Source organism: Leuresthes tenuis, unplaced genomic scaffold (genome assembly GCF_036924035.1).
Source record: "Leuresthes tenuis unplaced genomic scaffold, fLeuTen1.0.hap1 SCAF_15, whole genome shotgun sequence".
NCBI classification, from domain to species: Eukaryota; Metazoa; Chordata; class Actinopteri; order Atheriniformes; family Atherinopsidae; genus Leuresthes; species Leuresthes tenuis.
The window spans coordinates 5,422,735-5,440,848 of NW_027325369.1; the positions used below are offsets into that span (position 1 = coordinate 5,422,735).

Genomic DNA, 18,114 nt, shown 5'->3' on the forward strand with positions numbered 1-18,114 from the left:
ATTTTGTTTTCGCTCTCCATCCAAGACATCCTTACTTCATCTTATCTGGATTTGGTTGGGATCTTATTCCAGGCATTACTTGGGCTTTTGAAACCTCAATCAGATGCTCCCACATGCAAACAACATACCCATTGCCATGGTTGTGCATCAAAACAGATGTAGAAAAGATCCAGAGCCAACAGCTGACATCACTCCAGCTGCACTGCATCCAAACCAACAGAGCAAAGCATCCTAACAATCCGTGTCCCGACAGGAAAAAGCTCATCAAAAAATCCCAAGAAAGACACATGTTCAGGTTTAACATCCAGCTTCAGCTTTAGGGTCTTAATCCATCTATGTTACAGAGTAGAGATTTGTGCTGCACACCAAAAATGACTCATTTATTAGTAAATTTAGATTAAGAATACTGCAGAAAATTAACTTTAGATTAAATCGACTATCTCAAAAAACAGCGTTTTGACAGATGAGGTTAAAAATGACCGAGGTTTGCTTCTTTGTGAGATGATGGAAATAGTCTCTGGGACAGACTCCATCTACCACATGAGCCACGTGTTAAGCTTTTTATATAACAACAGACTCTAAGTTTAGGAATAAAATGTGGTCAAAGGTTGAAAAAGAATTCAATTTTCAGACAAATTTAACTCCAACTTTCCTAAATGGAGGATATTTTGTTCACTAATGTCCTGAAGCATTTTGTGCCTTAATGGAAGAAAAGCAAGAGGAAGTTTTCAGTAGAGTACACAGAGTAAGATAGTTTAATAATCTTTATAACAATGGCACATAATGAGCACGGCTCTTCAGCTGTGTTCTACACAAGCAGCATCAAATCAAACTTAAGCGGGTAATACACTTCAGGGAAGAAAAAGTGCTTCTGAGAGCAGCTGCTGTCAACCACTATGTTCTTTTGTACTGAGACGTTTTACTGTGTAATGCTCTCACTGTATTCACTGTGGGTTTCAAAAAGAGTCGTTGTCTTATTCAGTGTCACTTTTTTTTCTGTGTTTCCTCTAGCTGGAGATGGAGCTGAAGAAAAAGATAGATAGTGTTGAAGGTATGAATCCAGCATCCATCCATCCATCCATTTTCTATACCCATTAAATCTAATTTGGGGGCGCTGGAGCCTATCCCAGCTGTCATTGGGTGAGAGGCGAAGTGCACACTGCACAGGTCACCAGTCCATCACAGGGCCACACAGAGACGAACAACCGCTCACTCCTGGGGTCAATTTAAGGTCAATTTTTGGACTGTGGGAGGAAGCCGGAGTGCCCGGCATACACGGGGAGAATATGCAAACTCCACAAAGAAAGGCTCCAGTTGGGATTCAAAAGTGATTTTGTTTGCTTTTCATAGAAGTTTAAACATGTTCAATCCTCAATCAAGAAGATCAGAGTATCATTACTCTTTTTGTTGTTTTCCTCAATGTGTTTGTTTTGGCTGATCCCATTTAGATGCACATCTGTGTTCTGGTTGAGGCCCAAAGGATTACTAAAATGACATGGTACACGGCGAGACAAGAGCTCGATGTTTTTAATACGATTTAGTTTCTGTGCAAGATGCAGTGAACCGTTCATTATGTTGCAGTCCTGACATGGTGTAATTTCAGACCTAAGAAAAACATAATTGAAAGGTCTAGTAACATCTGAGAAGACCACACATAGCACCACACTGCATGTCCAATTCATTTAGCAAATATTTACCCTATCTGCTCCATTTTCTGCTCTGTCTTCTTGGGGAAATCCATCCATCTCCATTTTTATCTTAAACAGATGAAATTCAAGTGTACCAGGATGAAATAGATGCAGAGCTTGAAAGCCAGAGGCCTAAACTGAGAGGAGTGTACGCTGCCTACACTAAGGAAGGTGAGTGCATTCAGAGACAGTCATCCCAACGAGAGTTCACCTGTTAAGGTAATGAGAAGGGGTGCTAAAAATATCTATGAATGGAATTAGGAAGATTTGGGAGCCTCCAGCTTGAAGCTTCAAACACTGAACATTTGTGGTATTTCAGGGCTGTCTCCACCTTTTATCCCATTAGCATGACCTTACACTGGCCCTAAATTGTGAACAGGTTGTTTTTCTGGTCATTTTTGACCCACAGTAATGAGGATACAGCATTCCATGACAATTTAAGAGCAATGGATTGGCGACAAAGCCGTTTGAACTATTGATGACAGCAGCAGATTAATTTTCTTTTGTTTGATAGAAATATGAAACACAATGCATTGAATGAACTTTATCCCATATGGTGAAGTTCCCAAAGCTTTGGTTAAAAAAAAAGAAGCAACAAAAAACACCATTTTGTTTTGACAAGTGAACAATGGAATTATTATCCCTGAATGTTCATTTTTGTGTAAAAGAAGCAATGTGAGCTGGAATCTTAATGCTGAGCAACTGAGCTGTATCTGATGTGTTAGTGAAGTATGAGAGACTGCTGGTGCACAGAAAAGCATCATAAAGTTGTTATATTCATTTTAGATAAATACTGTCTACTGTAAATCTTTCAAGTAGCAGTGAACAAGTGAACAAGAAGCTTGGTGTTGTATAAATGAAGACAATAGCATAGTGCATTCACTATTTACATCAACTTTTGATTTCAGCTATTGGGTAAAGATTCTGTTTGTTAACAGATGTATGTGCGTATGTTAGTAGCATACTAATGTTATGAACTGCTCCTGACATTGGAAGGTATCGCTACGTTAGCATAAGCGAGTTAATGCCTTCGTGAAAACTGTGGTACCACAACATTTACCACAACATATCAAGCTGCCGCAAAGGATGAGCAACAAAAACATTTCCAGATGTGAACATTGTGTTAAGATGTGAATCCTAAGGTGAAATATGTGAGAATCTTTTGTTTTGAAACATTCAAAGAGGTCATCAAGTGACAGTTTATAGCAAAGGCGTCCCCAGCTACTTTATCTCCAGATATGTGCCGCTGACAGTGACAGTGAGTTATGCAGTGTCCTGTGTGCCCTCAGTTCATCATGAAAGGAAAAAAAAAAAATGGTTGCCTAGACATTATTTTTTCTTTTTTTTCTTTCATTTTTATCTAAAACAGCCTTGAAGGAGCTGGAAAAGCATTCGGTGCCGAAAGAAACCCTGGTGTAAGCACTAAGTGCTACATTTATTTAAAGGACAGAGTATATGTGGAACCGATAATGAAGAACAAAGTAAGAGCAGGAAATGCAAGTTGGTGGTTCAGAGGTGTTAGGATTAAAGGATTTCTCAGAAGAGAGGTCTTGAAATAGAATCTTCAAGGTAGAGAGAAATGCCTCTACTTTGATAGGATCTGGTTGCTCGCTCTACCATCACGGAACCACAGTAAGAACAGTCTGGACCGAGGCTGCTTTGTTTGTGGTCTAACATATCTTATGCCTTATGTCTCTTTTTATTCACAATCTTTTGCATGATGTAGCAGCAATAGCATTCGAGTGTACCACTGTACTTGGAGCCGTTCCATATGTTTAAGTTGGTTTCCACTCCTCCCAGTACCTGCTGTGTCTGTGGTAGCATAGAAAAATACTGGCACATTCTCAGAATGTTGGCGTTGTTCTGCTACTGAATTGTAAGGTTTCAGTAACTCAGAGCAAAGTCTGTTACTGATGTTAAGACAGCTGATCCTGATTAATTAAAGATTTGATGGATAAAAGTTGAGCAAAGATGGACGATATAGAGTTGATCCTGAAAAACCAAGAAGAAATGTCCTAAAATGGCCTCCATTGATAAGAGAAAAAGAATTGTCACCACCCACATGTACTTCACTCTGGACACGTATACTGCACTTCTGGAGCTCTAAAGAAAGAAAAGCTGTTGCTCCGTGTCCTTTTGACTCGCTGCTTTTGTTTCAGCTGTCAGTGCAGATAAAGGCTTGGAAATCATAATTTCACGTGTTGAAATTTAAACACCAGTCTGGTGTGTGACAGTCCTAAATGAACACCGTAGCAATTCAGTGACCAGCTGTGGACGTGGTTGAATTGCACACGTGCAGATGTTGCGGGGAACATATTTCCACGTTAATGCGTGGTGATGCTTTTGTGTGTCACTCGGATAGGATGAGAGCTCTGAGTTGCTGTATGTTACCTTTCTTTGGAGATGCACACCGGCCACCCAAGTAGAGTAACACCAAACAGGCTGCTCCTGCTGTCTCTTTCTCCTTATCTTCCTCTACCTTTGGCGCTTTATCTCTGGCTCAGTGTGTCTGCCTTTCTCACACAAACGCTTTTGGTGTCCTCCGGTTTTCACACAGTGGGGGAAGCGCAGGCTGTCACTGGTTTTAGACGCGTTGCTCTTCAGCTGCTACGACTCTGTAAGATCCCGCAGCATTTTCTTTTTTTATATCAGACCGAGCTGATTTTCTTTCTTGCGGGCTGAAGGCTGTGGATATATGGATGATTTAAGGGCACTTTTTAATTAGACATCACAATAGCTACAACGATGACCCCAATTATTTTGTCTGAATGTTAATATTTTTGTTCTCTGTGATTTGGGAAATACAATAATTACTCTGCACTTGTGGCAGTTTATCAGCCCCATTTTTTTTTTTAACAATTGCGATTGCTCTGAAAAGAGTCAAATGTGTCTTTCTTTTGTTCTTTTTCTATAGCTTAACCATTTTTTATTAGAAAGCTATAACTATGATGCACAATTATGCAGCCTTACTAAACTTCAGAGAATAGTGGGGTGTTGTAAGCTGCATAATGAGATGCTGTTAAAGTAAACAGAAATCTCTTGTTTGTAGTTTAAAACTCCTTCATTCTGCTTAAACAGGGACACATTTTTGTTGACAGGGCTCAGTCAAACGGTTAAACCACTGTTACCCATCTCACTTAATTCTGACTTTTTATTGATCAGTTATCTCTTTGTGATTTATGAAAATAATCTGTAGTCCCAGCCTTGAATGCATGTACTCACAGAATTTAGATAGACTATTGTGGATCTCACGCCTTAGTTTGTATGCGCAGTATGAATCTATGTAAGTGTGCTGCTGCAGCATTGAAGCTGGATCCTAGCTCCTGTTCCACCTGAAGTTCACCCTGACCTCTTTTATCACTCCTGTCCTGGCTTTAAGTCAAACTCCTTAACTTCATATCACTTCATTTCTCCTCTCAGCACACCTTCGAAATGATGACATTAGCTTTACGTCGTCTAAGCTGGCAGACGATGAGGAACCAGACGAGGACGAGGAGCTTCAGGCTGTGGCAAAGCACTTTGGTAAAGAGCTCGATGAGCTCACACTGGAAGCTCTGATTAAACTGGAGCAGAAGAGACCAGAGGAGGTGGTGAACCGGGACGAGGATGTCCCAAAGCGAAAATGCCCGTCACTGGCTTCCATACTGGGAACAATGCCCTCATCGGCCACTCTGGGCCTCTCGGAGTCAATCAACAACTGCGTTGAAAAGGAAAATGGTAAGTACATCTTCAAACGAATACGCTGATCAATCCTATTTGGTATCACAATAGTAAAAATAGATAAGAATAGATCTGATTGCTGATTTCGTGCGCTTTAGTCTCATTTATTTGTTGTTTCAAGTTTCTTTCTGTGAGCATTGTTTAAAGATTTGTTGTCTTGAGTCATCCGCCCCTGCTTTGATGTACTTTTGATGAACAGATTGATCCAAGCGAAATAAATCAAAGCTGAATAGATTGGGACTGTACAGATGCTGGATAGAGAATTGCAGTTTGTGCAATTTGAAGTATCTGATGCTTTCAAGACATAATGCCATATATGGTATGATTTAGTAAAATAAAGTAAAATCTTGCAGTGAGGCTACCAGTTCTTAATTGTGTTGCATATTTGTTATCTGACCCTAGTAATCCATGAATTCTAATATAGAATGCTCCCTGAGGGCTCTGTCAGTTGGGAAGTGAGCCCCAGTTTGTGTTCTGCACCCTTTCATGTTGCCTCACATACAAAAGACAAAATTCTGTTGCATTTCTGGTCGCTCCTCTGCATCCTCTGTCCCTGTTTGAATGGATAGGGGTGACAAAAAGCCTCCCGCAGCTGTTAACGGACTGTTTTGATACCTGGCTAGTTAAATTCACCTAACGTGTCTCTTGAGATGGATGTAACTCAAGAAAAATCTGCACATGGCTAAGATATTGATCTCAAAAGTTGCTCTTGTCCACACCTTGTATTTAAGAACTTCTAAAAGCTGGATGACTTTAGTTTCCAGGGGTCTGCTCACATGCAGACAGGCAAAGTGAATCGGAACAAAAAGCAGATTGTACTTTTTTTTTAAGTAAGCAGAAAGCAGGCTGTGGAAATAATAACAACAGCGATCCATCATATGTTGCCTATAATTACCTAATTACAAGAGTAGGAGGCCCCCCCCCCCCCTTATCTGAGGGTGCAGAGGCGTTGATTGATGTGACGTAATGTTGCTATGCAGCTACATCTGTCCTGAGGAGTGAACCTGTTTTATGGCTCTGAGTGGGCGGATGGGGTGGGAGGTGAGGTGTGTTTTGATGGATTGGGGGAGGGAAGAGGGATGTTTGATTGGCCTAATATACAGGCAACATCTTGTAACGTAAAGGTCACAGGTTTGAGACTTTGGTGTCCATAAATATTGACCTGGACGTCTTTTTAAAAGAGACTTTAGCAGTGCTGTTCAGAAAGCGAGTCCGTGCCCTTTCGAACACCATAATGCTGCTGTTAAAGCTGCCAAAGAGGATCTGGAGCTCTGTGTAATCCAGTGTATTAGCAACAGGAGAGTGACATTCAAGAGTTTTCTTTTCGGTTTGTTCCTTAATTAAGAGTCATGGTTCACTGTGCTTCAGCTCCGACAGATAAATGCCAAAAGTAGTATTTGAGTAAGTTATTTCTAAAAAAAAGAAAAAAAAACAAACAACAAAAACTTTAAAATAATCCTATCAGCTACAAATCTAAACGAAAAACATCTAGATGTATTCTTTGATAAGGGTTCTAGAACCATTCATATCACAGGTCATGCAGACCATTTATCTGATGAAAATGTACCCCAGTAATGCCACTGAGCTAGTATCATCATGGGAATATGAGACCAGGGCGAGGCTTTGAGTGAGTGAGAAGAGCCACAACTGCAGTGAATCATAGCTCTCTGGGTCTAAGCTCTTGAGTTAATTGTAAGTGTATCCCTTTTTATTGGTTTGAGTACAGAATGACGTTAGTTTTAGTCACAAGGCTCATCATCTGTGGCCACGAATGACAAAATTGCCATTAAAAATGAAAAATGGCCATGATTGAAGGGTTTAATTGCTGGCAGCAGCATTTCTCAGACAGTTTACTTACACGTGAAGATTGTGTGCTTGTGTATGGACATATATATATGTGTGTGTGTGTGATTATACTTAAATTAGTGTGTGTGAGAACAGCCGTGTTTGGATGTCCACATACCCATTATTTGTTTGGAGCTTGATTCAGACTGAGGTTCTGTAGATTTAGGCTGCTCCTGGTTGCTTCGAGCTTCAGCTAATTGTGGTGGATAGGGGAGGAGCCAGAGGACAATTGTGACCACTACCCCCAAACTAAATCTTTGAAGTATTACTTGGACAGGGTGCCTTGTGATTAGGCTGAACCTTTCATCTGTGCACTCCAGCATGTGTGTATGCAGTTTTTGTGGACATCTTTAGTGGAAGGCCGGGGACTGGAAGAGGCAATTTTGGAAGGTTGTCTCGAGTTGCTGGTTGATCTTTTTAGTTTTGATGATGATGAAACTGCAGATGCTTATACAAGAGCTCTTTTGTTTTAATTGTACTTCTACCAGCTTTGTAGTGGCAGTACCCCCCTAGTTAATTTTTAAAATGCCACTTGAGCTTTCAAGTGGTATTCCTGTTGCAAAGACCAGAATGCTTTACAATTTCTTTACAGCTAGTCATCAACAACACTTGACAGGAAATGGTCAACACCACTTTGCCACCACTAACAGCCTGGCAACTGTCCAAAGCATGAAACAGTTGTAACAAACCTCCCTCTCTGTGCTATGACTGGAAGGGCACTTCAGACAGAGCCAAGGTCGATGCCCTGTTTCACAGTTATAATAAAAATTAACTGGATCTGCAACAAAACCTGATGAGTTCTTCCTTCATCTATGATTCTCCTCTCCACAAAGTTTCTTGTAACTCTGCCGTGTGCTTTGTGTTTACTCTTGCTGCCATTTCATGATATAATATTTCATTCACGATGAATAACTTTTTATTCTGCTCTTCCTGGGTCAAAAAGAAAGAAAAAGGATAGAAATTACAATTACCACTTACACAACCACCCCGGTGAGTTATTTTCACTATTTCTTACACAGTTTAAACAATGTAAGAAGAGTAATAACCAAGATGGCAATGGCCAAATATAGAACTTCAAAACCAATGGCTAACCACAACACAGTCTGCGATTGTTGCTTCATCTGCCACATGTTCTGGCATAGGAAAGGAAATGTTTCTAAGAGGCATACTGTGAAATAAAAAATTTGTGATCTGTGTATTCTTGTAATGGACTGTGGCAGTCACTAATTGATCTGATTAAAGTGCAGTTGTGTTTGATAGGATTAGAAGTAAAAGCCATGTTGCATAGCTGACTGCTTTTTGTTCGGACTGCAAGTTAAATTAGCAGCTAGCGCTGCTAGCCTCCCCCACTTCTGGTCTCCGTGGCTATGTCGTGCAACAAGCCCATGACCCACTCTGAAAGACAGCCCCCCTCGTTTGCATAATGAAGCAGTAATGCGCAGAAATGTAAAAATGGAGTTTCATTTGAACGAAATGAAAATTAAATGAAAAGCTTGAGGAAATGAATGGACGGGGGGCGGGTTGCATAGAACAGAGGAAAAAATGCACCTGTAAGTAAATGATTACAATGATTTTATTAAAAAAGTTATAAAATGAGAATAAAATGAATTATGTTTTGGGAAATTAATAGATGGAAAATGCAAAGAATAAATAATGGACAAATAAATGCAGGGATAACAATGAATAATTATTAAATCAATAAATGAAATGTAGATAATTGATTATCAAAGTAAATGCATAGTGATAATAACACAAAGTTAACTAAATATATTCAGAAATTATAGCAGAAATGTAAATGTATTTCACATTCTGTACAATTATAGTTGCAAAAAACAAACAATATATATATATATATATATATATATATTTTTTTTTTTCAGTGGTGTTTTATTCATTGGGATATTAAATAGTTTTAACAATTAAACAATTAAAAATGCAAATTTTCCATTAAATGCATCACCAGCCGCCATTACCAAAACACATTTTAGTGAAAAATAGCTCATATAACCAATAGTTTGTATCATTAACTGCTACAAAAAAAAAATGTAAACAAGGGAGTAGACCGGCAGTGAAGCCCAAGATTAATTTAGCTGATATGTGATGCAGAAATGATGCGTTTTATGAATATACATTTAGTTTATTACAAAACTATTGATGAGATTATTCCCCAAAGAAGGATCAGTATCAACTGACCATGGTTTCAAAGCAGACAAGGGACATGTCAGTGTTTTAGAGTAAAATTGCCAGTCAATTAGTTTTCAGTTACTTTGGTGTGTGGTAGTCTGAGCTTGATTTGCTGTGTGTGGTAGTCTGAGGTTTCAGGCTTGGTACTCTACACTGTCTCACCTTTAAACACACTATGATGTGCTTTAGGGGTTATTTGAAATAGTTTGTGATTGGAAAGATCTTAATGACAACACACCCTTTGGAAGAAAGAGTTCAAGTGGATATGCTCACAAAAAATGCCCTAAAACCAGGTAGCATAATGAACTGTAAATCTATGGTTTAACAGGGAAATGTTGTACAATATCCCTATGGTGTGTGAAGCAAATTTAACCTCTAAGTATCAATGAATTAGTCATTTATCTGATTCAGTAATATTAAGGTAGGAATTTATTGTTGTAGTTATCTAAAAAAAAAAAAAAAAAAAAAAAAGGTTAAAATTTCTAAGGCGGAAAGGATGACTGCTGTCTTCTTACTTAAACTCTTTTCTATCTTTTAGCCTATTTAAACCCTCTACTCTCTTCGATGGCCTGTTTGAGTAATGGCATTTTCATTAACTTGTGCTGTCAGAGGAGAGGGTGAGCATGAGAGCAGCCAGCAGTGCGCTGGCTGAAGGAGTGTGACTTCAGCACCTCTGGATGACTTTGTCACATTCATCTATAGCTGAGGTCTTCGGGGAGCTCGGGCGCGCACCATTTCAGGCAGCATTGATTGAGGCACTGTTTTCAGCAGAGCACTTAGTTCAATCAATGACGTATGCCCTGACTTGAACTACCTCAGTGAGCACAGTTTCTCATCTCTTGTCAAAGCTTGCTTTTGTTTTTACAACCTGCAAACGTCTGGGGATAGATCTTTTCGAAGTGTGTTCAACTCCAGCTTTTAGCAGGACACTCTGCTCTTTAAAGCATTTTCATTTAATCTTTTATGACCCAGCTTTGTTTCACGCCCCATTTTGCTACCTATAGGTATACAGGCGTATACATGGCTCATTTAAGGAAACCAACATTACTCTCCAGACAAGACATTGCTGCCCTAAAACATTTTCTGCCAGCTTTTTCTCTTCACTAACAGCCATTGCTGTGGTAAATCATTGCTCTCAGCACTTCAGGCCATGCTAAAATCTCTCTGACAGATCTGTGCTCTGACAGCAGCTCTGCTGAGTCAATTATAGTCTTTTAGATGAGCAGCATCTGTCTCATCTCTCTGTATACAGACGAGTGGCTCAGGGATGAAAGAAAATGCTAAGTCTCATCCTGTATGCCACACTCACCCCCTCAGCAGTCAGACCTGAAAAAAGAAGACCCGACTCTTTCCTTTGTGTTGTCTTATTACCGCGTTAATGAGTAGACCGACAGCCCCTGAAACCCAGAGGTCACTTGTTTGATCCTGGCTGCCTCCAGCATTTCTAGCTCTGAAATTTAGAAATTGCAATATTAAATCAGAATATTTAGTTATTGTTACTTTAAAAAAAAATCCCAAGTTTTATTAGATAAAGGAATTTGTAATCAATATTCATGAAACAAAGAAATATTCCCACCCCATATGTTGAAAATGGTAGTTTCTGTGACCAAGGACAGATCTCAGTTTGGAAAGTGTGTGACTGTGTAAGGATATCGGGCAGAGAACTACGCTCTTTTACATCTGTGTCCCATATCAGTGTAACATTTTAAATGTGCTGTCAACAGTCCAAGAATCTAAGGAACAGGTGTTTTCTCAAGATATTAAACCATGAGCTCACGATCATCATTTGCTTCGCCACAAGCATACGGAGTGAAACCTATAAGTATAACATGATTTAAAGGCTGTGGTTAGATGGGGTGTGTCTTACGCACGAAGTTGCTTTCCTACTGAGACGTCTCATCGATATTGGTCTCTGTTTTATTGTTCCACATTGAAGAGTTTAAAATGATTTTGGAACAGACAAGTGCAGCACTGTGCAAAGGTTTGGCATGTCTGATGTATCTGTTATCGTTGAAGGGGACTTATTATGATTTAGGTTTTTTTTTTTTTTTTTTTTTTTTTTTTTTTTGTTCTTCAAAGCAGACATTTGGATGTCTGACATCCCCACCAATTCAAAACCTCAGGAAAAAAAACCCACTTTGTTTGATTCGCCCTGGGTTTAAAAACGTTTAATCTAGTGAGCAGTTCAGCAAAGTAAATATACATGACACTCCCAACTCAGTCCAGCCTCTTTTTTTTTTATCTCCAGCCAAATTCAAGTTCAGAGCATACTCAATTTGCTGTGCTAAAAAAAATTAGAGGTAAAAAATCTTTTGGTCTGGCTTTTTGCCTTTCCTATTTGTTTATTGAATTATTTTAAGTGTGGCAGTCTGAGCTCCGTTTACTTTGTGTGTTAGCTTTTGGACTAGTTTTTGTATAATCTGTCATATGAGAATAATTGCCTTCAATGGTTAATGGAGTTTAAAAAAATGTCTTTAAAATTGGCTGCTCTGAGATAAGAGCTGAAATAAGAGATACAAATTCATGGTGGAAAAGGGAACTGTGGTGCTGTCTTTCTTTAATATGTTGACCACAGCATGTCACAGACAGTTCATGAAGATGTCAGGAAACTGTGTCATCTTGTGAAAAAATTAGGGCTGGGCAAATATTAAATTCGCATGATTTCCTGTGATTAATCAAGATTAATCGCAAATAATTTTAATTCGCAAAACCCAATAATGAATTCAAAAGTAGGATATAACTGTACAGTCATATGAGCGAAGTACTCCGGTGATAAGACAATTCAACGTTGCAGTGCTTACAAATATCTCTGGCTCTGTCGACTGCAGCGCCTGGAAGAACATGTAAAAGTTCCGTGACTTTCTCCATGTTTATTTAGCCCGCCTCATATGCCATTTTTAAAATTTTCTGACTGTTTCCTGTGAGCTCCGCAGCAGTAAGCAACATACTAGGTTCGCTCATGATGGGCTTTTTCAAAATAAAAGCCGGTGAGCAACAGACGTTTACAATAAAAATGATAAATAATACAAACTGTTAATGGGAGACAATTAGTCGTCGGCGATAATGAATTAATTTGTTAACGCAAAAATAACGCGTTACTGTGCCCAGCCCCAGAAAAAAATCTCTCATGTAAGCAGAAAGGAACAGTCAGAACGCGGGACAACGAACCTGTATTTGCTAGCTCTCAGTCGATTGGAACAGCAAAGCAAGGAAACTCGAGTTCATGTAGCACGTTTGTTACTGCTCTTTGTATTGAATTGATTGAAAGCATCCTTGTTTTACATCTAACTGCCGAAAGCCTTAGTTTTCTTTGTTTTCTTGCTTGTACAAATTTGTTACATTTGCTTGCCTAAAATCTCGCCGTATGTCTGCTTGTATGGTTACTCAGTTGATCAGTGCATACATTTCCCATTGTTATTGTAGATTTTCCTTCTTAAAAATGAAAAAGTTACATATAAATAATTTAAAAACAATCCTCCTCATTATGTGTCAGTGCTTCGAAACCCTGCATGTTGAGGTTTACATTTTGTGTTTAATAAATACATTATATCTCATGTGTAGTCCACTCATTTGGTTTGTGATATTTACATGTATCTCAGCACCCGCTGAATAAATATTTAATTTACCGGTATTCTGTCAACAACAGTTTGAAATCTGTGGCCATATTGAATTGTTGGAAAAACAAAAGCAAATTCCTAATCTAATATTGGCTCATTATTAATTCATGCAGATAATCCATTTACAGCCTCTGATTACCTCATTGTATTCTTTTTCCTTCTGCTCCTTGGACAGCTGCGCAGGCCTGGGGCGGTACAGTAGAACTTGACAGACATGTGGTGGGATGGACAGGGCCTCTCTGAGGAGTAGAGCGAAATCACTGGGAGGTAGATAGACGGGTCATGACAGTGCAGGGAGACAGGTGTGACTGATACTCAGCAGAAACTCGAGAGAAGGATGAACAACGGTCTGTTTGTTTTGGGCAGATGCTTCTGTCCTTGGAAGGCCTATCATACGCATTCAGTGAGTTAGTAAAAGCTCAGCTGCAGCAGCGTGATGTGGAATATGAAATCAGGCAGTGTGTGTGTGAGCTGCAGCAGTTAGGTGTCACTCTCTCTGGTGAGATGGTTGTAGTGGTCCGTCACAGCAGTCAGCGGTGATTGGAGATGATGTGCGTCTTCTGGCCTGAGGAGGCGAAGGGAAGCTCTCGTCTGGCGCCACCAGCCTGACGTGAGATGACAGCTACCGTTTAGCAGGCGGGCAAATGCAGGAAATCGTTCCCCTCTGGCTATTGCGTCACAGCAGAGCACATTTGACTGTCTCACCCTTCTTCATCTCTTATCCTCTTTTCAGACTGGTGTTTTTAACCAGGGTTTTACCTGGGTCAGTCTCCACTTGAACATAAGAGTAATACTTTAATTAAACATAATTCCGACTACAAATTGAACATGGTGAACAGAAAAATGCTTCAACAGCTTGTGTTACTTTGAGCTGTTGTGATGGACTTAAACAAAAAAAATAAGCTGTGCATTCAAATAATGACTCAAACCCAGCCATTTGTTTGTTTCTACCTGATGTTCCCCAGTGACGCTAACTTTCCACTCTACATGACGCAGAGGTACTCATAACAGTCTGTTTAGATTTAGTCAGCAAAATGGTCATTCCTGATGGCAAATGTTTCTAAGTTTAATCAGGATCTTTATCTTGCTGACGATGTTATTTGTCCCAAGCCAGTTTGTTTATGTGTTCGGCTGCCGGTAGATTTCTGTTTAGTGTGTTTTATTGATGTGTTTTAGCTAAGCAGATATCCAGCATATAAAAAGACTTTTTCTTAGTCATTACAGTTTTAATCTCTGTAATGAGTGCTGACGTGTTGGGACTCGTGCCTTCCAGGTAATTTTGGAGGTGAAGTACCTTCTTCAACGTCGCAATGAATAATTTCCATGACATCAACTAATGCGTTCTTGCGTCTTCACTCCTTCCATGCTTTCATCCGGATTTTATGTACACTGAAGTGGCAAGGTGTGGAAAAACAAGAGATGGCGTCTGGAGGAGCTCGAAGCAGGTGTTTCCTTTTGCGGAAGCCTTTTAGTCCTGCGCCTCCTTATGCAGCACACAGCTAAGGAAGTTGCAGCTCCTGTCTCCTCACATCTCTTCCTTGCATCCCTCTCTCATATCCTCTCTGAGAGGGGTCAAAACAGGAGGTAAGGAAGAGTAAATCCTCATTCACAAGAAGATATTTTAAGCCAGATTTTCTCTGTTGCAGACAGATGTTGGAGGTTGCAGATGAATGGTCCAAATAGGCAGTTTATTGGGTGGTCACGATCACTATATTTGAACACCTGAACAATGTGATTTGTACAGCTTGCTGAAACTTCCCATTCTCAAACTGAATATGCAGCACGTTTGATATTTTTTAAGGAGATTTTAAAGACGCAGATTCGTTGTCACATTAGCACTTCAAAACTCTTGTGAGTAGTGTGAACAATACAGAAATCCTGCTGAAAATGTTGGAATTTGGCTACACTTTGCCATCAATCGGGTGGACTCTTTGCAGCAGACGTTCTCCTCAGTTGGCAACAGATTAGTGAGCTTGGGATGACTAACACTTCTCTGAGTGCGCCATCCTTCAGGACGTCCTGTTGTTGTTGTGCCTCTGCCTTCACTCCCCCTCACTGCTGTTCTCCATTTGATTTTGCTTCCCATATGTGACACCAGTTCAAATGAATATTCCCAACCATTAAACAAAAGAAAGCCAGCCTTGCACAAGACCCAGTAAAAGTGGACTGGTCTGCACAGATCAATGTGCAGATTTAGTCAGACAATGTGTTTTGTATTCCTGGATGGAGAATTCTAATGCAGTTAAGGTCTCCATTCCAGACAGTGAATTTCTGTGCTTGCTTTCATTCGGACTTAAAAAATGTTGTGAAAGATTTATGTAAAAGTCACATGTATTGAAACACTGTGGAGAGATAAGAAGCTTAAAGTTGAGATGACCCAAAAAGGCACAGTATGCTGCAAGTAAGCTCTCCTTATATCTGCGACATTTCACTGACCCTGTGAAGAAAATGAAAGTTTCAGCAGGCTCCCCGTATGACTTAAGACAGTAAAACTTATTTTAGAGGAACCTTAAACTACAGAGACTTTTTTTTCCTTTTTTTTTCCGACGTAATGAAAAAGCATCTTGAACGATCCTTCAAATGCTACGAGCCATTTCTCTGAACACTTGATCGCCTCTTCCAAGGTTGAATCGGATAAAATTTCTTGCGATGATGACGTCTTGGTAGCAGCAGACTTCCACACACTTTGGTCAATTCAAATTACATTTATGGTAAAGTCTTCAAAGTCCAAGTAAAGAAGAGCCGTGCAGCAGAGAAAGTTTCTGATGTCAAGAGAAATCAAAGGTAATGTCATAAAGTTGTCGAGGTGAGATGCAGACGAGGCGGTTCTCCTCTTCAAAGCTGCAGTAGGAGAGAAGCAGGCTGGCGCTGTTTGTGTTGCCGTCTCCTGCAGTCACACTTGATCAAATTTCCATTGTTGCCTCATGATCTATGGCTGCATCGTGACATTTTTGGATAACTTTAAAGTTTGAGAATTTAAAACCGAATTATATGACAATGTCGAGATTGCAAGACAAGTTTGTCCTATTGAACTATATTCCAAACCTCCATCGTTAGCTCATTGCTGGAATCCTTCTTAAATGTTCCAAAATTGATGAGTGCACAAAAGTAGAGGTGTTCTGCTCTTCTCAGGTTATTAGATCCATATAAAGTTAATAAATCTTTTCAAAGAGATGGACATGCAAGTGAGGGACACAGAAATAATTGTTTGTGTGGCGAAAAGTGACATTTGGTGAGGGAGTCTTGGGGCAGCAGCCTGGCATTTCAAACGTTCGATTCTCATGCCTAATAATGCACACATTAAACTGCTCTCAATATCTGACTACTTTCTCCAGATTCTTCAGCTGTTCTGCTGAGGCAACCACAGTGGGCCAAAGAGTGCGTCCTCCTCATCCATCAAAGAGTCATTCAGCTCATCTCATGATGTTCTTACGCTGCACACTCACTCAGTGCTGATGGTTTATTCATCCTACTCTTGTGACATAAAATGACAGGCTGTTTTAGAAAATATGGAAGCAGGACGACTTGACATCTCTTTGATCAAAGACATTAGAAATATGGAAAACATGGCTCACACTGTTCCCATCACCATCACAAATTCCCATCACTTTCGGCCCCAACATCTGTGTAGTTTATGAGGACACACATTCGCACAGTCACGATGGCTGGTTTCCAGGTTTTGCGACAATGAAGTTTGGGTTCAAAATTACTTTTTTTTTTCCCCCAAAGGTTTTGCATCACTATAAAAACTAATGGAATGGTTTTCTGTATTGCAGTTGGGATGTATTAGGAATGTGCAAAAGCTTGTTGTCACCAAAGCTTAGCTAAAGCAGTAATTACAGAAGACCATTCAGTTTCTGGGAAGCACTTTCCTGCACTTGTTAGGAAGTCTGTCCCCTTTTAAAGTAAAAATTCTTATAGCACGCTTTGTTTGACAAAAAAAACAAAAAACATTGTAGCCTGTAGGTTTGGGATTTCTTTCAGCTCAAAGAGTGTTGTTTTTTTGGGGTTTTTTTTCAGTTGACCCTGTACTTCAACAAAAATTCAAAATCATTGCTCAGTTTGATAAATTTGCATTTGGCAACAACAAACCCTCCCACAGGAAGAAAACTATAAATCTTCTGTTACCCGTCTGTGTGTCCTTATGGGTATTTTTTCGCTTTACGCCCTCTCTCTACACACACACACACACTCATACACACACTCCATTTAAGTCATTTTGGGGGGAATCTTCAGCAAAGTCGTGTGCTTTGCAGACTTCCGTCATTCAATAAAATATCCAAAATAAATTATTCTGTGTGCAGCAGGAACAAAATGTCATGCTGGACCACAGTTGCAGAAGCTTTTCGAAATGATCTCACATTGACATTTCCTGCTAAGTAAATCCACATAATTGTAAGTCTACAACACTATGGAGAAGTACAATTTATTTGGCATTTTAGAACTTGCTCATTCGGAAAGTAACGCAGCTGCTAACTGACCAGAGATGATTGTACATTTGGTCAGAGGTTACTTTTAATGAAGAAGTGACATTTAGTGGAAAGTTATAAGTAACTGCATTAGGAGCAGATCTGAAACCTCATCTTTTTATAAAGTGGGTTGTTGGGTTATAAATATTTTTGTTAAATAATATTGTCGTTATGGTTCACTACATTTGCTTTGTTCATAAATTTGTTTCCACACATCGCTATATAATGATTTTGATCAAATTCCACCTGCAGCTACCATTTCCAAGCCCATTGTTTGTAAAACCTTTACAAGCTATTATGAATATAAAATAAGAATACATTTTTTTGTGTAAATGTTTTGGAAACTTCCGTTGCTTTTTTTGGTCAGCAGGCTGGAGTATGAAAGTTTCAGTGAATAGAGAACAATTCACCCAGTGAACCAGTGCGGATCACTGATGTGTTTGTAAGTTCCTTAACGAGAATAGAGCCTTGTAGCACACAGAAAGGCACACTAGGGAAAGAAAAGAATTCTCTGTTGGTTTTGGACTTTTTGGGGGATTTTATGGGGAATGTGAAAAATGTAGATTCTTACCTCACCATGCTTTGTTAAAG

General features: G+C 39.5%; 1 protein-coding gene across 1 annotated transcript in view; it reads left to right on the forward strand.

Moving 5' to 3' along the window:
* brf1a (BRF1 general transcription factor IIIB subunit a) overlaps positions 1-18,114 on the forward strand; it is a 112,750-nt gene that overhangs the window by 36,323 nt on the left and 58,313 nt on the right. Inside the window, exons 10-12 of the mRNA XM_072365804.1 lie at positions 1,012-1,051; positions 1,767-1,859; positions 5,109-5,405. Coding sequence (XP_072221905.1) covers positions 1,012-1,051; positions 1,767-1,859; positions 5,109-5,405 — 430 coding nt within the window. The remainder of the gene's footprint in view (positions 1-1,011; positions 1,052-1,766; positions 1,860-5,108; positions 5,406-18,114) is intronic.